Genomic DNA, 17487 nt, shown 5'->3' with positions numbered 1-17487 from the left:
CCAATAATGGGACGTTGATCACACGTTGCCATGGTAATATTTGGGGTATGCTGGATAACCGTTAAAATTACTCTTACGTGTCTCTTTTTCACTTTTAAAAAGGGTGGCTGTTAGACCCACACAAATACGCCCAAACGACGGCCGGCACGGATGCAAAAGCAATTTGACGGTGAGATGGTCTTCTTGGCGGTGCCAAGCTGGGGCGCCTCGGTTGGGCTGATGGTGACACAGAATGACATCACCGCACAGAGCTCTGCGGCACCCAGCCTCCACCGGGCTTCCTGGCTTGGAAGGCGTGCTATGGTCTCGGGCGGGGTGATGCCATTGGGGGAGGCTGGCTGAAGGGTTCGTGGGACCTCCCTGTGCATGGGGGTTTTTTTGTGGGTTTTTTTTTTTTTTTGCATTTCAAAATCTAGTGTTCAAAAACGAGATTATTAGAAAATTTTACCACGTACGGGGGCTCAACGTTAACACGTCTGCTGCTCAGGGCTGGCCGAGACCAGAATCACCTGTTACGGCCTCCGCTGTCTGTCCCCGTACCCCCCAAGAGCTGAGAACTTGTTCTTGAAAGCAGATTTAATTTGTTAGGGCAGTTTTAGGTCTACAGAAAAACAGGAGAAGGTTCCTAGATACACCCGCCCGACACACACGCGTGCGCGCGCACGCGATGTCTCTGTCGTTAACACCTTGCATTCGCACGGTACGCTGGTCGCAATCCATGAACCAGCAACAATTCCCCACCGCCAATAACCAAAGCACAGCTCCCATGGGTTGCTCCTGTCTCGTACACTCTGGGTTGGGCAGGGGTCCGAAGCCGCACATCTCTCACTACGATCACCCAGGGTAGCCTCTGCTACTCTCTGGCGATGACCAGAAACCTCTCACCGGACGGACCGCCGTGCATTTGTCCATTCATCTCCCGGAGGACATCACGTTGGCTCCCAAGTGTTGGCGGCCATGGCAGAGGCGGCCACCCGCGTCCGCGCACAGGTTCTTGCACAAAGAACGGGTCTGAACATTTTTCGGTGTTGGAAGAAATCAAAAGGGAGGCGGTATTTCAGGACACATGAACACTCCATGAATTTCAGATTTCAGGTCCATAAATAAAGTTTTCTTGGAACGCGGCCACGCCCAGCCGGGTATATACTCCCGGCCGCTGCTTCCTCCCCCAGGCCAGCCTCTCAGCCAGGAACTCACGTGCTCTGACCCCCAGCAAGGGACACAGGCTGTCAGCGCCTCTGTTCTCGCTCAAACGGGGCAGGGACGGCACCTGCCCTGGGCCTTGTTTCCACGATGAAAGGCACCAGCTCACCCTAATCTCGTGCTGGGTTGAACAGTGTCGCCTAACTTCGGGTCCACCTGCGACCTCGCAACATGACCTTCTTTGGAGACGGGGTCTTGACAGAGGCTGTCGGCCACGGGCCTCAAGAGGAGGAGGCCCTGGGTTCAGAGTCGCCCCGACACTCGCGACCCGAGTCCTCACACAGAGAGGTGTCCGGAGCCGTGGCGGAGAAGGCCACGTGAGCACACAGTCGGCGATGGAGGGACGCAGCCGTTAGAAATGCCTGGAGCCCCCAGAACGGGCAGAGGCAGAAAGGATCCTCCCCAGAGCCCTGGAGGGCGTGAGGCCTGCAGACACCCCGATCTCGGGCCTCCAGACTCCAGACGGAAAGTCTCCGTTTCTGCTGTTCTCAGCTGCCCGGGGTGTGGTCCTTCCTCGAAGCAGCCCCAAGACACCGCTACAAAGCACTTCCCGTTGGGCTGGCACGGGGTCAGGTGCCTAGCAGGCGTCCCTGTCCTGCGGACCGTGCTGGCAACGGCGACGGGTGACCCACCGATGGCCGAGTCTCCCCCACGTGCTCTCTGTTACCGCCTTACTCTCTCCCCACAATGGCCCCATTTCACAGATGAGGAAACCAAGGCACGGGGAGATGAAACACACTGCCGAGGTCACACCCTAGGGGTCATGGTGGGGCTCAGGTTCACACCTGGGTCTGACCACAGCGCTGGCTGGGCTCCCAGTCCCATGGGACCCAGGAGACCGAGCCTGACCGAGCCTGCCTGTCCCTTCCCTGCCCTGATGGCTCCCTGATTTGGACATCGGAGGACAGGGCACTGTCAAGGCCCAGCCTAGGCTCCCGGGCAGCCTCTCTAAGCTCCTGGAGCCAGCGGCAGCACCACCCCATAAGGGGCTCCCACGGCTGAGGCCAGACCGTGAAGGGCACGTCCTTGGTCCTGGACCCCCGCCAGGCTTCCTAGCCTGCCCGCCCGGAAGCACGGGCCGGTCCACAGGGCCCCCGCCTGCCGGCTGCCCTTCCCGAAGCCACTTCCCTCAGACCCGGGTGTCGGCCACCGCAGACGGAGCAGCTGGTGACTGCCACCTTGACTGGAGGGGGGTGGCGTGCGGAGGGGAGGGGGAGCCGGCACGGAGCCTGCCGAGTGCTACAGAAACATAAGACAAGATTAGTCTTAACGAAGCCCAGAACAGATTGCAGGGTGTCGGGAGAGGGGATGTTTTAAAGAAATACATCTCAGCTCCCAGTTACAGAAGCACAAACAAACCCAAACAACAGATCTTTGGAAACTGCCAGCTTCGCGGCTGCCAGGCTGCTGCTGAGGGCCCAGGAGGGGCGAGGTGGGCGTTCCTGCAGCACCCGCAGGGGTGACGGGGCACCGGGCAGGCCCACGGCGGGGCGCAGAGGGAGCTCCCCGAAACCTCGAGGGAGGGACGCACCCCTCCACCTCCCCGCCACCCCACCCGCCGCCAGCTCCCGGCCGCCCCCCTCCTGTCTGTCCAGACACGCAGCTGGTCGGGCAGCCGGGCACCCTGTCTCCGGGGTGGTGGTGGCCGTCCCCACGCCCTCCCCGCCCCCCGTCTGGTCCTGCTGCTGCTGGAGCCGCCTCCTGGGACGTCCCCCAGTGCAAACACACTGTCACCTCGCCTGGAGGCTCCCCCGTCCCCCCCGACGCCCTGTGCTGCTCGGGGTCATGTCCCTCTCGCCCGCTCCCCTGCAGGGGCCCCCAGCCGGCCAGAGGCTGCTATGCAGAAAAGGAACGGCCAGGCCGTCTGAGAGCTGTGGTCTCACGCCACCTGCCACCCTCAGCAGGCTTCGGGGGACCCTGGGCGACACCCCCAGCTCCCCGTGGCTGCTCCCTGACACGACACCTCCAGGCATTCAGACCTGGACCACCGAGCCCGCCAGTTCCAGATCCTTCTGAGAGGCTGGGGTTCCCGCCTCCGGTGTGTCCCCTGTGTGCACGGGCCAGTTACACCGACAAGGAAGACAGATATCAATAATTCAGCCTCTACAGCTGATCGCCCGGTGTCATGCAGCCTTTTCCTCCTAAAGGCAAAAAGCACTTAAGATACCATTTATTTCCGCCTCGTGTCCCGCGGTGCGGCCGCCTGGAGCCGGGCAAGGACGCCCCTTGTCGCCAGCTTCTGCCTGCGGCGTCACGGCCCCCTACCCTCCGGCTCCCGTGGAAATCCACCAAGGGGGGGCACCTGGCCACTGGTTCTGTGACCCCTTTCCCTTCAACAGAGAATCGGAGGGCCCTCCCCACGGGGACCGTCTCATGGGGACCAGCACTGCCCAACACGGAAGCTTCTGGCCTCGTGAGGCTATCAAAATTTAAACTCGTTGAGGACCGACAAAATTAACTCCAGCTGGTCCGTCACCAGAGGCTCACTTCCAGCACTCCACAGCCACACGTGGCCAGGAACGACCGCCTGGACAGCGTCTGCCGCCACAGAAAGTTTGGAAACACACGGCGCTGCTCGCACGGACCCGAAGACTCAGGGGTGGCAACAGCGCAGGCCGGGGATTTCACGGGGGGCAGGAACAGGGTGCCCGGGGGGCGGAAGCCTGCAGAGTGCAACACGGGGGGGAGGAGGGTCGTCCCCGGCCCACGGGCTGCCTGGGGCTTCAGCGGCACAGGGGAGAACATTCTAGACACGGGCAGCAAGGCTGGGGAACGGCGGAACAGTGGGCGGGCTGGGGACGGCTGGCAGCGGGCATGCGGAAGGGCAGGAGCAAAGACTGGGGGCGGGGGGCGTCCGAATGGGGCCCCGAGGGCGGGGGGCGTCCGAGCGGGGCCCCGAGGGCGGGGGGCGTCCGAGCGGGGCCCCGAGGGCGGGGGGCGTCCGAGCGGGGCCCCGAGGGCAGGGGGGGCATCTAAGCAGGACTCCGAGGGGAGGGGGGCGTCCGACAGGACCCCACCTGGTGTTCACCAGCCTGCGTCTCCCCAGTGCCTGTGCCCTGCTCGCCTAGACCCACATCTGAGCAGGCTGGTTCACGGCACCCAGGAAGCCACCACGAGAGGCCCCCAGCCCGTTCCATAACCCCACATGCCACCCTTCACCTGGGATGGCCACCTTGAGAGCAGGCACCAGAAAGGGCAAGAGGACCCCAGGAGACGGGAAACAGCAGCCTCTCCCGGGGCAGGGGCGCAGCTCTGGGAACCGGCCGGCAGGTCGCCACCGTCAGTTGCCAGCGGGACCTCAGTCACTGGCCAGCACGACAGCTTTTTCACGGACAAGCGTGCAGTCCAGGCCGGGGGAAAGCAGTCTGACTCGGGCACTTCAGCCGGCTTTCTGGTTTTAAAAACTCAGTTTTTACCGTAAAATGAATACAACCACAGAATAACGTTTTTGAAAATTGAGAAAAGGAAAACTTTAACCACAACGTGGTAACATCTCAGCACATTGTTCTCTAACCGGTGTTGACCGACGCGGCGGCCACACACGCCATTTAAACTTAGATCCCGCAACATGACGGAGCGTGGAAGTCCCGTGCCGGCAGCCACACCAGCCACGTTTCCAGAGATCCCAGCTGCGCGGGAGGCCAGCGGCCACTACGTCGCAGGCACAGAGCTGGAGTCTGTCCCGCAAGGCGGGAGGTTCTCCTGCGGCCCCCGACCCCTGCCCCGGACGGCCTCACCCACGCTCAGGGCCTTTCCACAGACTTTAACCAAAACATGCGTGGGATTTGCCCTGCTTTGCTGCTAAGAACCACGAACGTCCACGCTGACGGCTCAGCCTTCCTGAACACCGCGTGGCCTTCCTCCAGGAGGCACTGAGGTCCAAACGCTCGGGAGTCACAGACGCCTGAGGAAATCGGGTGCTGCCCCCTCCTCAGTGACCCCCGTGAGCACACACACAAAGCGGCCCAAGAGGCGGGGGGCCCACGGACCCCTGATAAGACTCCCTTGTCTCATAGGGTGAACTTCTCGCCTGTCGGACAGTAAGTCCCTCCCCTCCGCTCCGCTGTAAAAAGCTCCACGATGAACATCTTCTCGCCAATGTGTTTCACCTCCGTGATTCGGGCTCTTTCCCAGCACTCAGAGGACTTCGGGTTTCGGAGACGGCGGCCGCGTTCCGAGCTACATACGCATCTCTGATGCCCTTCCCGGGGCGGGGGCGCTCGGCAGGCCCCCAGGGGCCCGCACGGGGGCCCTGCTATGTTACACCCTCACCTACCGGCGCTTCAGATGGGGCTGGGCACCTCCCAGGACAGACAGACGGTGGGCTGGTTGCTGCCCTTGCCCGACGGTCGCCCTCGCCGGCTCGCCCATCCCACACTCTTGTTCCTGCTGCGGAGGGAGTCACAGAACCCCACCCTGCTCCGGGACTCGGACCTCAGCCGGGCAGCAGCGCTCCGTGGCCGCCCGCTCCCCAGTGGGCCTTGAGCGCTCACTCGGTCGAGGGTTTCAGGCCATCACTGTGCTGGGAGTGGGGAGGGGGTGGGAGGGGGGTGGGGGTGGGGTGTGGCAGGTGTCTGGCCATCTGGGAACCGGGCCCTGCCCGGCTGTGCCCCACAGGTAGCACACATACGGACACTGCCCTCACATCACGAAATGCTGGAGGGGCTCTCAGGTCAAGGGTGGGGTGGGGGGTCCTCGCCGCCCCTCCTAGCCTGCCTCTCCGCCTCCACATGTAGTTCTCCGGTTCCGCCACTAGAGGGATCCCGTGAGCCTGCACCCCTCCTGGGGACCCAGTGCCCAGTTACAGTGGGACCCTTGGCTCCAGGAGCCGCTATGGGCACATGCTAGTCCTCAAAGCCAAGCCCAGCTGCGGGGTGGCTGCTCTAGCCAATGCCGGCATTCTGGACCTCCGCCAGACGCCCTCTCAGTCCGGGGCTCACGGACCACGCCTCTCTTCCTGGGGTCCCCTTCAGAGCTGCGGGTCTCAACCAGGCAGCCACGCCGCAAACCCCTGGGCTCCGCTCCCAGCAGCTGGAGGTGTGGCTGCCACCCGGGCAGGAGGCGTTTCCAAGGCTACCCGGGGCGTCCTCACCTGCAGCCGGGCGCAGAGTGCCTGGTCTACAGTGTCCCGCACGCGGGCCCTTCGGTGCGGGATTTCCAGCCCCATCACCGTGTGGGCACTGCGTGGCGGCGGGAGGGAGTGGAGGAGCCGTCCCCTTGCTTCCACGGTCTCTGGTGTGGTGGCTCGGAGAGGAAAGGGGCAAGTGAATGTGCCCAGCGCCCAGAGCTGGCCCTCGCTTGTCACAATGGCCCGGGAAAATGCAGATTCCAAGGCCCACCCCAGCCCCTTCCAGAATCCACACCTGCTTTTTAAGGCCCCCAGCGACCTGTCACGCGCAGCTGGGTCAGGAACCAGGGTGCCTCCCTGGAACACCCATCAGGTCCCATGTGGGACGCAGGCCGTGTCCGCTTCGGCCCTGCCCCCACCTCAGCTGAGCACAGGCTCCCGGCCAGGAGGCCACGAGGGCTCCCGTCCGTCTCCATCCCGTCGCAGCACGAAGCCTCAGCCTAACTGGACTGCTCGGGCCTGAAGAGCACGTGTCGCGATCTGCGGGGTCTCTCTGATAGACATGGCCCGTCCCGACCACACCACGGCCGGCTGCACACGCCCAAAGATCGGCCCACTGTCTGTGAAGCAGCTCCAAGCAAACAGATGACCCCAAAGGGAATTGGGGGGCCCAGGGTTCTGGAATGCAAACATTTGGCTCCGGGAGCCTTACCACCGAGAGGCCTCCTAACGTGGCCTCAGAACCCCAGCTCCGGAGAGACCCCCCACTTTCCCTTGGGGGCCTGACGTGGTACAGAGCGGGGCTCTGGCATCCAGCCGCCGTTGGAGTCCCCTGGAGTGGCAGCCAGCCACGAAGAGGAGGCCCACGTCAGGGACATCGTCAAGGGACATCAGGGCCACCGTGCTCGGTCTAAGCAGCCACACACGAATGGCCGCCTATGCCGTGATTCCACTTACAGGAAACGTCCAGAACGGTGGGAGAGTGGCCGCCAGGGCTGGGGGAGGGCGGAGGGGGAGTAGCGGCTTAGCGCGTGTGGGGCTTCTTTTGGGGTGAGGAAAATGTTCGGGAGCCCGACAGCGGTCACTGCTGCCCAACACGGAGTGCTAAAGGCCATGGAATGGGACAGTTTTAACTGGTTACAGCGGCAAGTTTTGTGTTATGTGCATTTTACCACAATTAGGAAAACAAAATTTCCCTACTCTGGGGCCGCCCCGTGTCTGGGAGGGTTCTCAGCCTCAGCACTGAGACGCGCACAGGACCGCGCTGTATGGGGGGCTGTCCCGGGCATGTGGGGTGCTCGGCAGCACCCTGGCCTCCAGCCACCAGAGGCCAATCAAAATGTGTCCCAAGACTGCCATGTGTCCCTTAGGGCAGACTCGGCCCCAGGTGAGAACCTCCAGTCTAGACGCATCTGGAATCGCCTGGCCATGAGGAGAGTAAGACGTGTCCCCTGGGAGGTGCCCACAGGCAGCCGGCGTGCAGACCCAGCAAGGCGGGGGGCAGGGGCAAGCAGCCTGCAGTGAACTCACAAGGTAACCCCATAAAACAGGTTACTATCCTCCTCTTACGAACGAGGAGACGGAGGTTCTAAGAAGACACAGTGCTTTCCCGGGCTCATGCCGGCCAGGTCTCCCGAACTCCCAATCCAAGCTCCTTACGCGACTGGGGTCCCTACGGGGCCCATTACATCAGGCCCTGATTCCGGTTCTGCCACTACGACCTCTGCCATGAGACCAAAGGCCAGGCCCAGCACACCTGAGTCACAGTCAAGATGGAACTCGGGACCTGTCCCCGCCACCTGGGCCTGTGACCAGCACCTGCAGGTCTCCCTGCGCTGGCCGGTGGCACCACCAGGGGGAGCTCCGGCCAAGCCCCGCGGCGGGAAGCCAGGCTGTTCTGGATCCCAGGCCGGTTCTGGTGGGGATCCCCACACAGCTCAGTGCACAGGGGGTGCGGCGCTCCCCTCCACAGGCACTCTCCGGGACGTGGACAGCGGTTACCAGGCCACTCCCAGGCTCCAGTGGACCGCATCGTATTGAGAGGATAAAACCAGGAAAAAACCCAAGAAGCTCAGATTCCTACTCCTTTGCTCCCCGCTTCTGTCCGTCCTGTGTGACCTCGTGTGCTCCGGGTCTGGGGCAGAGCCAGCTGGGCTCAAACCCAGCTCCTCTAGCGTGCCGGCTTTGCGACCTCCAGCAAGTTACATAATCTCTCCAAGCCTCGCTTTCCCTTTCTGGGTGTGTGTGAGTGGCGGGGGGCGGTGATGGCAGGACCCGCCCGCGGGGTCTCAGGTAGCTGTGAGCGTAAGCGGGAGCTGCCCGAGGCGCACAAGCCTGGTGCCCACCCCAGTGCTTGAGGCCTCCAACCTCGCCCGCGCCCAGCTCACAGCTCGAGTTTGGTGATCACGTGCCAGCTGAACACAGCAGGGCTTAGGGGCGTGACCACTGTCCACCCAGAAACCTAATGAGAGCAAGGACCCTGCCCGGAGCATGAGAAGGGGCTGCCGAGGTCAGGGGTGGCCCGGCCTGCGCAGGCCCTGGCCTCTCCAGGATAGTGCAAGCCCGCTGTTCCCGAGCCTTGGGCACGCCCACCCCGGCAATGCCCTGCGGCCCCTTCATGATGCTGCGTGGTGGCTGCTACCGGCTGTGACAACCCTCTCCGGTCAGGTACACCCAGAACAGGATGTGGCCTGAGCCAGCATCGGGTGCCCCTGGGCTCTCAGGCTACAGAGGGAGTGACAAGAACATCACCCCCAGGACTGTGCTCAAGCCTCTTAGAGCTCAAGGGTCTGGGCAGAAAGGTTAAGGTTCCCCCGGGATGCGGGGGCTGGGCCACATGCCTGGTTTGGCTGCAACCCCAAAGGCCTTGGGCTACCAGCCAGGAGTCTCCAAGCCTGCCTGGGGTCTGTGGGATGGCCACAAGCCACTGTCCCCCCACTGATGCGAACTGGGGCACCAGGATTCCCAGGGCCTGGGCCCATGGGGTTTAGCCTGGGTTACAGGGCAGGTCCACCCTGTGGGCACGGCTTATCCTAGGTGAGGCCGCCGAGGGGAAGGGGACGGGCGAGAAGGCAGAACCCCCCCTCCGCGGGTCCTTCACCGTCTCCTCGAGCAGCATCAGTGGTGGGACACGGGGGCTGAGGCCCTGGCGTCAGGAGAGCCGGACCCCGGCAGGGCGAGACGCAGGCCGCCCACAGCCCTCAGGGAGCAAAGCTTCGACTCACGCCATCGCCCCCCACGAGGCGCAGGGCAGGCCCTGCGGGTCGGACTCAGGACTCACCCGCTCTCGCTGTCCAGGAACACGGAGCTGCCGCTGTCCACCAGGGCGGCGCTGATGGGCGAGAGGCAGAACGGCGAGGAGAAGGCGTCGGAGTCGGAGTCGAAGGAGCTGTCCCTGCTCACGCCCTCGGCCGACAGCTCCAGGGAGCCCTCCTCCTCGCTGGCCTCGGGCCGTGGCTCCCGCCCCTCCTCCGCCCCGTCCTGCGAACTGACGGCCGACAGGATCCCGGAGTCGCTGTGGGCCGGCGGGGGGGCCACCCCCAAGCCCCGGGCCAGCTTCTCCCCGTCCTCGGAAGGAGGGGAGGGGCTGACGAGCCCGGCGTCTGGGTTGCCCTGTGCCACCACCAGGGCGTCCTCATCTCTGGGGGTCAGGGCAGGCCTGGGCTCCGTAGGGGAGGGCTGGTGGGGGGTCCCCAGGCTCTGGGCGCGCCGGGCCCGTGGGCGGGGTGCCTTGCGCACGGGCGAGCTCTCGGGGGTGATGTAGCGCAGCGCCTCCTCGTCCTGCCTCTGGATGCGAGAGTTGGGGACCCACGCGAGGATGACGGTGCTGCCCAGCAGCTCGTCCTTCTCCACGTACAGGCACAGGTATCCTGCCAGGGTCGGGAGGACAGGTGCGTTAGGGACCGCGGCGCCTCTGTCTGGCTCCTGGTCAAGGCCCCGCCCTGGGCCGCCAGGACAGGACCCGGACAGACAGCCCGGCCCCGAGGACAGCGTGGCCAAGGGCGCGGTCGGCTCAGTGAGTGAAAACGGGGGCACGTAGCCGATTCAGGGACCGGGCTCCCAGGCAGTGGCCTGTCGCCACTTCCCCATGCCTGGGGAGCCCTCCTCCTGCTCAGAGCCCCACCCCGGCCACGGTCCGGCAACCCCGGAACTTCCCTCCCCACAGCCAGCCTCCAGGTCTGGGCGAGCCCAGGGGCCCGGGAGCCCCGTTTCACCACGCCTGGGAGTGACGGAAGCTGCGGACTTTATTTCTGTCTCATACAAAATAAATCCAAAGAAGGGTGTTGGGCGTTTTCCAGTCAGTTGGGGTCTCGGTGTGTCTTCTTTAATGCAGCTTTCTGGAAGGAGGGGCGTCCCCGATGTCAGGCACCAGACCGTGGACAGGGCCAGAGAAGAGCGGTGCCCCTCAGAGGCGGCTGCCAGTGGGTGGGCTCTCTGGGCCCCCGAATGCTCAGTCTGGGGACAAGCGGCATTTCCTGACACTTCAGGATGTCCTGACTCCTGGGTTGATCATGCCAGGTGCCCAGGCCTCCTGGTCTCTGCTCTAGAAAGCCCCCGGGGCCGAACTGGGCCGTCAGTCACATCCCCCGGAGCTCTGAGAACCTGCACCAGTCTCCTGAGCCTCGCTCCCATTTCCAGAAGAGGTGGGGACACTCCGGGATAACAGTAAGGAGCAGAGGAGGCCACGTGTTTCATTCCCTCAGATCCTGTGGCTCGGGGACGGGGAGGGGAGCCCCAGGACTCTGCCCTCACCCCGGGGCCTTCCATCACGGCGGCATCCGCACGACGTTCTCCCAGGGCTGTGCTGTTCTTTCCGACTGAGACCAGAAGAGCTGACACTCTCAGATCCGGCCCTAGAACCTCTGTCCCCTCCTCGAACCCTCAGAGTTGGCCCCGTGGTCAGGAGTCCACGGCCACACGCCACCAGAGCGCACTGCAGGACGCTAGAATTCCCTGTCTACACGGCCTGGAGCCGGCTCCCAGGGCCTGCTCCTGAGCTGTCTGTGGGGGCTGTGGGCAGGCTGGGGTGTCCCCACGTGGGTGCCTGCGGTCCCTTCTAGTGCAGGACAGAGCTGGGCTGGAGGCGGACTCTCCTGCTTTGGGACCTGTGGGGGCTGAAGACTCCGAACCCGCACCCGACCGTCGGGGGCTACAAAGACAGACTCACCAAGGTAGGACCAGTTCATTAACGTAATTTAAACATTTTGTCTTTTAATTCACTCATTCAGTATTTTGCAGACGCATAATTTGCATACAGCAAAGTGCTCAGGCCTGACCGTCATTTGTTAACTTTTCGATGTCTGACGTCTGGTGTGGGGCTTCTGTCTGTGCTGGGTGGGCGAGTCCACAGGCCGCAGCCGGCCCCCCGCAGGTGCACTGGGGGCCCCGAGGGCCCTCCAGCAGCCCGGGGAGGCCGAGGGAAGAACAAAGATCGCCCAGAGCCTGCCCTTGTCCCGCCTCCTGCCCGGGCTAGCGTTGGGAACGGCCCAGCCTCTCTGAGCACCAGCCTCCTCGTCCAAAACGGAGGCCTGTCCCAGCTCCCGGCACTCTCAGGAGGGTAACGTACAGATAAGGCAAACCATGTGCTTGTCACAGCCGTCGGCAGAAGCGACAAAGGACACAGGACTTGGGTATCACTGACCCTTCATTTTGTCTTTCCCGTGGGAGGCAAGCGGGGCTGAGGGAGGTCAGTGCCCCGTTGCTATGACCGGATCTAACAGCCTCAGACCCGCCCCGGCCCGAGGACAGCCACAGTCCAGTACCCGACCTGGAAGAGAAGCGACTGCTTTGCTCCGCGACTGCTTTGCTCCGTGCTGTGAGCCGCAGCCCTGCGGAGCACCGGGCGGCCGGCCACCGCAGCAGGGCTCGGGAAACAGCCTGAGCCCCGGGAAAGAGGCAGTTTCTTTGTCTGCGACTTGGCACAAGATCGCCAAGCTGCTGTCACTGCAGGAACAGTGTCCAGCCCAGGCTCACGGAGGCCCTGGTGCTGGTGTGCCCCGGGCATGGCCCTAGGGGAATGAATCTGTGGCCCCCGCATCTCCCAGCGGCAGACTCCAGCTGATGCTTTCTGCCCTGATTTCAGAACCGGGGGGTTAGAGGACAGGTGGAGACAGGACTGGTGCTTTCCGGGGCCTGCCCTACAGTCTACCTGGTTCTCATCACGGCCTTCCCGGCTGTGGGAAGGGAAGCAACCACCAGGCCTAGCTCGAGGGGTGTGGTCGTGCCACAGTGGAGGGGGCCCATGGGTACCAGTCCGTGCCCACAGAGGAGGGCTGCCCGCATCCCTGCCTGCAGGCTCCCTGCTCCCAGCAGCTGGGCATGACCTAATGTCCTCTTCTGAGGCTAATTCCCCGTAAGCCGTCCCGCCCCACGTGTACAAGTTAAAGGTCACCAGCCCCTTCGAAGATGGGGGAATCAGGACAAATGGGGAAGTGGCCCAAAGCTTTCCGAAGCTGGGGCTTGGGCACTTTAGAAAGAAACCAAGCCCCTCCGCCCAGGCCCTCCCATCTCTCGGGCTCACCTGGGTGGTGCCCTCCGAGCCCCTGCAGTCCCTCGGGCGGGTGCACGCACACATTGTTCTTGGAGTAGATGATCTCCCCATCCAGGACGGAGAGGGGCCCGCCACCGCCGCCCGGGGTGAGGGTCAGGAGGTCCGAGGCTTTGGAGGAGGCCCGGCGAAGGAGGCGGCCCAGAGACATTGCCGGGGGAGTGCTTCCATCCTCTGCACGCGTCGGCCCAGGCGGGGCTCGTCCGGACGTGGCTGGGGGAGAAAGACAGAGGAGGCGCGTCAGGCCGGGTGTCTTCGGCGCTGCGTCCTGCCTCACACAGGCCAGCGTAAGACAGATGGAAGTTCGCTGACCTCCAGGATGGGTCCTGCTAAAACGAGGCCACGTGGCACCATGGACATTTGGGGCCGGGTCGTTCTCAGTGCTGAAGGCGACCCCGGTCTCTACCCACGGATGCCACCAGCAGCGCCCTTCCCGCCATGACTCCAGGCATGGCTCACGTCTCCCCGGGGCCCAACCACCTGTCACGGGCGCTCTGCTCCCCCATGGTGATGCCAGGAAACGCTCAGACTTGTCTCTGCTCAGTTTTGCCCTGCGTCTGCGTCTGCATCGACGAGCCCTCCCGTCCTGAGCCTCAGCCCCTCCACCGGGCTTCCAGGGAGCACCTCCTTCCTACATCCGCCCTGCCAGGCCTCCTCCACCCCCAGCCTGGCCTGATGTCCTGACACGTGACGGGCCATCTCCGCTGGGAAGGGTGTCACAAGGACCCGAGTTTGCCTACAACCCGGCAATGAGAGGGGCGTCCGGCCGGCTCAGAGGACGGGGTGACTCTTGATCTCGGGGCCATGAGTTTGAGCCCCACATGGGGTGTTGAGATCACGTAAAAAAGTACAAAATAAATAAATAAAAATTAAAACAGTAAACGAGAAACCGGAGGACCGACCCAGACGCATCCAGAACTCCTCGCGATTCCCTGACAGGAGGAGCAGGGCGATGCGCGGGAGAGTGAGCGGGAGAGCTCATCGAGGAGGAGTCCTCGGTCCGGACAAAAGCCCAACACCCGGCAGACGGCCCGAAGCAATTTTTATTCCAGCCGAAAGCCCAGCCGTCAGAAATCGCTCGCAGTGTGGACCGGCCAGACGCTTCACATCAGTCGAGCCCCAGAACGCAGCCACCCAGCGGAGCCGTGGACGGAGCCACGGGAGTGAGCTCGTGTGCGCAGACCCTGCCGCCCCCCGCCAGAGGCGCTGCGTGTGCGAGACGCAGCCCGCGCTGGGCAGGTGCAGGCCAGCCTCACAGGGCAGGGCCGGGACGGGGACACCGGATCGCCTTCCTCTCGTTGAAAGAAAAGAAATGAGGTGAGAGCCAGTACGACAGCATCGTCGATGACGGACAGACTAAACGGGGTCCATCCGCATGGGGGATCTTATTCGGCCTTAAGGAAGGACACTCAGCCACCAGCCACATGGGTGGACCTCAAGGACACTGTGCCTGGTGATGTCAGCCACGCACAGAAAGACACAGAGTGTAGGATTCCACGTCCATGAGGCCACTGGAGTCGTGGGTCAGAATCACAGATAGAGAACATAGGACGGGGGTGCTGGGTGCCAGGGGCTGGGGGAGGGGCGGGATGGGGAGTTAGTGTTTTGGGGCCAAATTTTCAGTTTGGGACGACAGTGTTCTGGACACGGATGGTGGTGACGGCCCCACAGCGGCGTGAAGGGACTTAATGCCACTCAGTAAGACGGCCGTGCAGTTTTATGTCCTGTCTGTCTCACCGCAGGACAGCAAGTCTTCGAACCTCCTGCATTTCTGACGCTTCTCCCCCAGCCCAGAGCTGGTTTGCAGGGTTCCCTACGTGAGGCTCTTTCTGCTGGAGGGTTTGCACAGGCTCGTGGGGCAGGGGGGCCAGGCTCAGGGTGCCCTTCCCTGTCCGAGGCCAGGGGGGCTCCATGCCGGATCCTCAGCCCCCGGCCCTGTGGGGGCCCCTCCCGTGCCCTCAACTCTGTTCTCAGATCTCCCCAGAAAGTCACGAACTCTCCCAAGCACAGGATTCTTCTAACGGCTTCCTGCCAGCCCGAAAGTCACCCTCCCTTGTCCGCATCTTTACCCAGAAAGATCCATCACGCCCTTCTCCCGAATGACCGGGGTTCCCAATATCGACATGGCCTTGAAAATCACGGTTCTGGGACACTCACTGCCTCAGCCACAAGCCGAGGACATCACTCCCCTCCTGGTCGTATCCAGGGCCCGAATCCACCCTTCAAAGGCTTCCCCCAGACCAATACTCTCAACCCCCCTGGCCGGGGGCAGCCAGCTGACCTCAAGGACCATTCAGTAATCATCGGGCCCCGCGGCTGCCGGTCCCACCGTGTGGCAGCGGCCACAGACGGGAATCAGAAGGGGTGTCTGTGACCCAGTGAGACTTGACTCACGGACACTCTCACCTGAATCTCCCAATCTCTATGCCTCACAGAAAACTCTCCTTTTAGTTTCTTCCCAATCACTTAAAAATATAAAACCCAACCTTAGCTCCAAGACCAGAAAACAAGCAGAAGGCTTGATTTGGCCCATGGGCTGCCGACAGCTGACCCCTGGCTCAGGCCACCTTCTGGATACTCGGCCCCTCCCTCTACCCCAACTGCCTCCAGGCCAGCCTCTCCGGGAAGCCTTCCCGGCCTCTGCAGGTCAAGGGGGTGGCCACCCCATAAGCCCCCCACTGGTCTGAACTTGGAGGCAAGCCCCAGCACCTATAAAATTCTTTAAAAAAAAAAAACCAATCACACGCCCTCCGTATCGCGTCGTCTGTGCAACTGTCGGTATTGTTATTCTAGCGACGACTCTGCTGTCCAGAATATTTTTAGCCTTCAAGAATCGTTCCAGAACGACAAGGTCCCTTCACGAGCCGTACAAGAAAATGAGTCTCTTCTTTCTAGAACAGCCCTGCCCGGTTTGCTGACATCCCCCAGCCACGTCTTAAAAAGTGAACAGCAAGGAGGAAGCCGAACGTTGGTAACACACTTTCATTTCGGTCCTCATTCCCCAAACTGGATCGTTGCGGCCCATAATCCATGCGGAAACGAGCTGCTCGACGTCCCCTCGGCCTCTGGAGTCAGGGGTCTGTTTCGTGTTAAGGGCAGCTCAGCCGGGACCCACACTGCGGCCGAGGCCTCGGCTCCCTCGGGGTCTCCCCTGGTGTCCCTTCGCTAACTCCGACGGGGCTGCAAACAGCTGTCGGCTGAGTCCAGAACCCAAACCGCCCTTCAGTGAAGACGTCTGCCACCGCGGAGGACAATCAGAAGAACGTGCTGGAAGGTTTGAAGGGCGTCCCAAAACACAAGCTCACAATCCCCTTTCCCCGCACACCCGACGCGGACCGCACGCTCTCCCGCCCTGAGACTCTGGCCCTCGCGACCTCCTACAAGCAAGTTCTGCAAACGAGAAAACGGGTTCCGAGCGTTCGGGTCACTTGGGGAGCAGAGAAACTTGGCGCCTAAGAACTTCGTCCCCTGTGCTCAGAGTTCAGCTCCCACCACACCCCCGCCACCTGGGTGGGCAGGGGACAGGCCCCCCAGCTCCGGCCCCAGAGCGTCCTGCGGCAGGCCGCACCCTGGGGGGTGTCTGTCAAACGCCCCCACAAAGAGTCACCCTCTTCAGACACTTCCCACACACTCTCCAAATGCATTTGCTCCTCCGTGAGCCGCCTTCATTGACATGAAACCCGGTTCCCAGCCTCTGCTACCACACGGCTCACCGACCTATTTTTGAATGCTTTCTTTTTTTTTTTTTTTTTTTTTTGTAAATTAGGCACCAAGCTCAGAGAAGCACAAAGAAGAACACAAGTGCCTTAAATCGCAGGATCCAAAACCGTTCGCGTGTCCGTTCCTATCCTCTGTGTCTGTCTTATAAAAAAGCAAAGATGCCCCACGGGGGTGACCGGAGTCTTGCTTTCTGCCGCAGCGTAAGTGCATTCTCCCACGTGTTAATGAGTCTAAGCGTGTGTCTTCCCCCAACCCCCAAATCATACGATGAAGCTCCAACCCCCCCCCCCAGCACCTCGGAATGCGGCTGTATTCAGAGACGGGTCTTTACAGAGGTGATCAGGTTGGGATTAGGCCATTAGAGAGGCCGGAATCCAGTGTGGCTGGCGTCCTTTGAAACGAGGAAATTTGGAGATGGACAAGGTGTCCAGAACAGAGCACAGGTCCAGGAAGAGGCCACGGCGTGACACAGAGCAGTGGTGAGGCGGAACGGGGAGGGAGGAGGGAGGCCTGCCCCCCGCAGAGCTGGCTGGTCAGGCGGGAAGGGAAGGGGCAGGGGACAGGGCCCGGCAGGCGGCACCAGGGGGACGCGAGCAGGATGTGAACGGCCCCAGTGCCACGAAACTGCACGTTTCAAAATGGCCCAGGTGGGCACCACTCTGTATCCCTGACCGAGATGAAAACTACCGTAATAGTGGAACCCGGAGAGAGGTGTCCAGATGCTCTCTGCACCGTTTTTGGTAAACCTAAAACGCTCTAAAAAATAAAATTTAATTTTAAAAAAGAGGGCGGAGACCAGAGTGCCCGCCCCCCCGGAGAATGCCGGCCGAGAGGACTGCGGCCGATGGAGGCCGGACACGGGCTGGGCGCCAGAGGCAGGCCGAGGGGCAGCAGCATGGCAAAGGGAGCTCGGGTGTCCAGGCCGATGGGCAGCAGTAGCAATGCCAGG

The 17487-nt window shown here is 62.6% G+C and overlaps 1 protein-coding gene across 3 annotated transcripts in view; it reads right to left on the bottom strand.

Annotated features, from left to right (window-relative positions):
- Positions 1-17487, bottom strand: part of TBC1D16 (TBC1 domain family member 16) — a 73317-nt gene that overhangs the window by 48437 nt on the left and 7393 nt on the right. For all 3 annotated transcript variants that reach the window (XM_059147333.1, XM_059147335.1, XM_059147334.1), the window contains exons 2-3: positions 12792-13031; positions 9552-10140 (exon numbers count right to left, since the gene is read on the bottom strand). In XM_059147333.1, the coding sequence (XP_059003316.1) occupies positions 9552-10140; positions 12792-12969 (767 nt within the window). In that variant the 5' untranslated portion in view covers positions 12970-13031. The remainder of the gene's footprint in view (positions 1-9551; positions 10141-12791; positions 13032-17487) is intronic.

The sequence above is a fragment of the Mustela lutreola genome, chromosome 15 (genome assembly GCF_030435805.1).
Source record: "Mustela lutreola isolate mMusLut2 chromosome 15, mMusLut2.pri, whole genome shotgun sequence".
Lineage (NCBI taxonomy): Eukaryota > Metazoa > Chordata > Mammalia > Carnivora > Mustelidae > Mustela > Mustela lutreola.
This window is presented reverse-complemented; position numbering and strand designations above follow the sequence as displayed.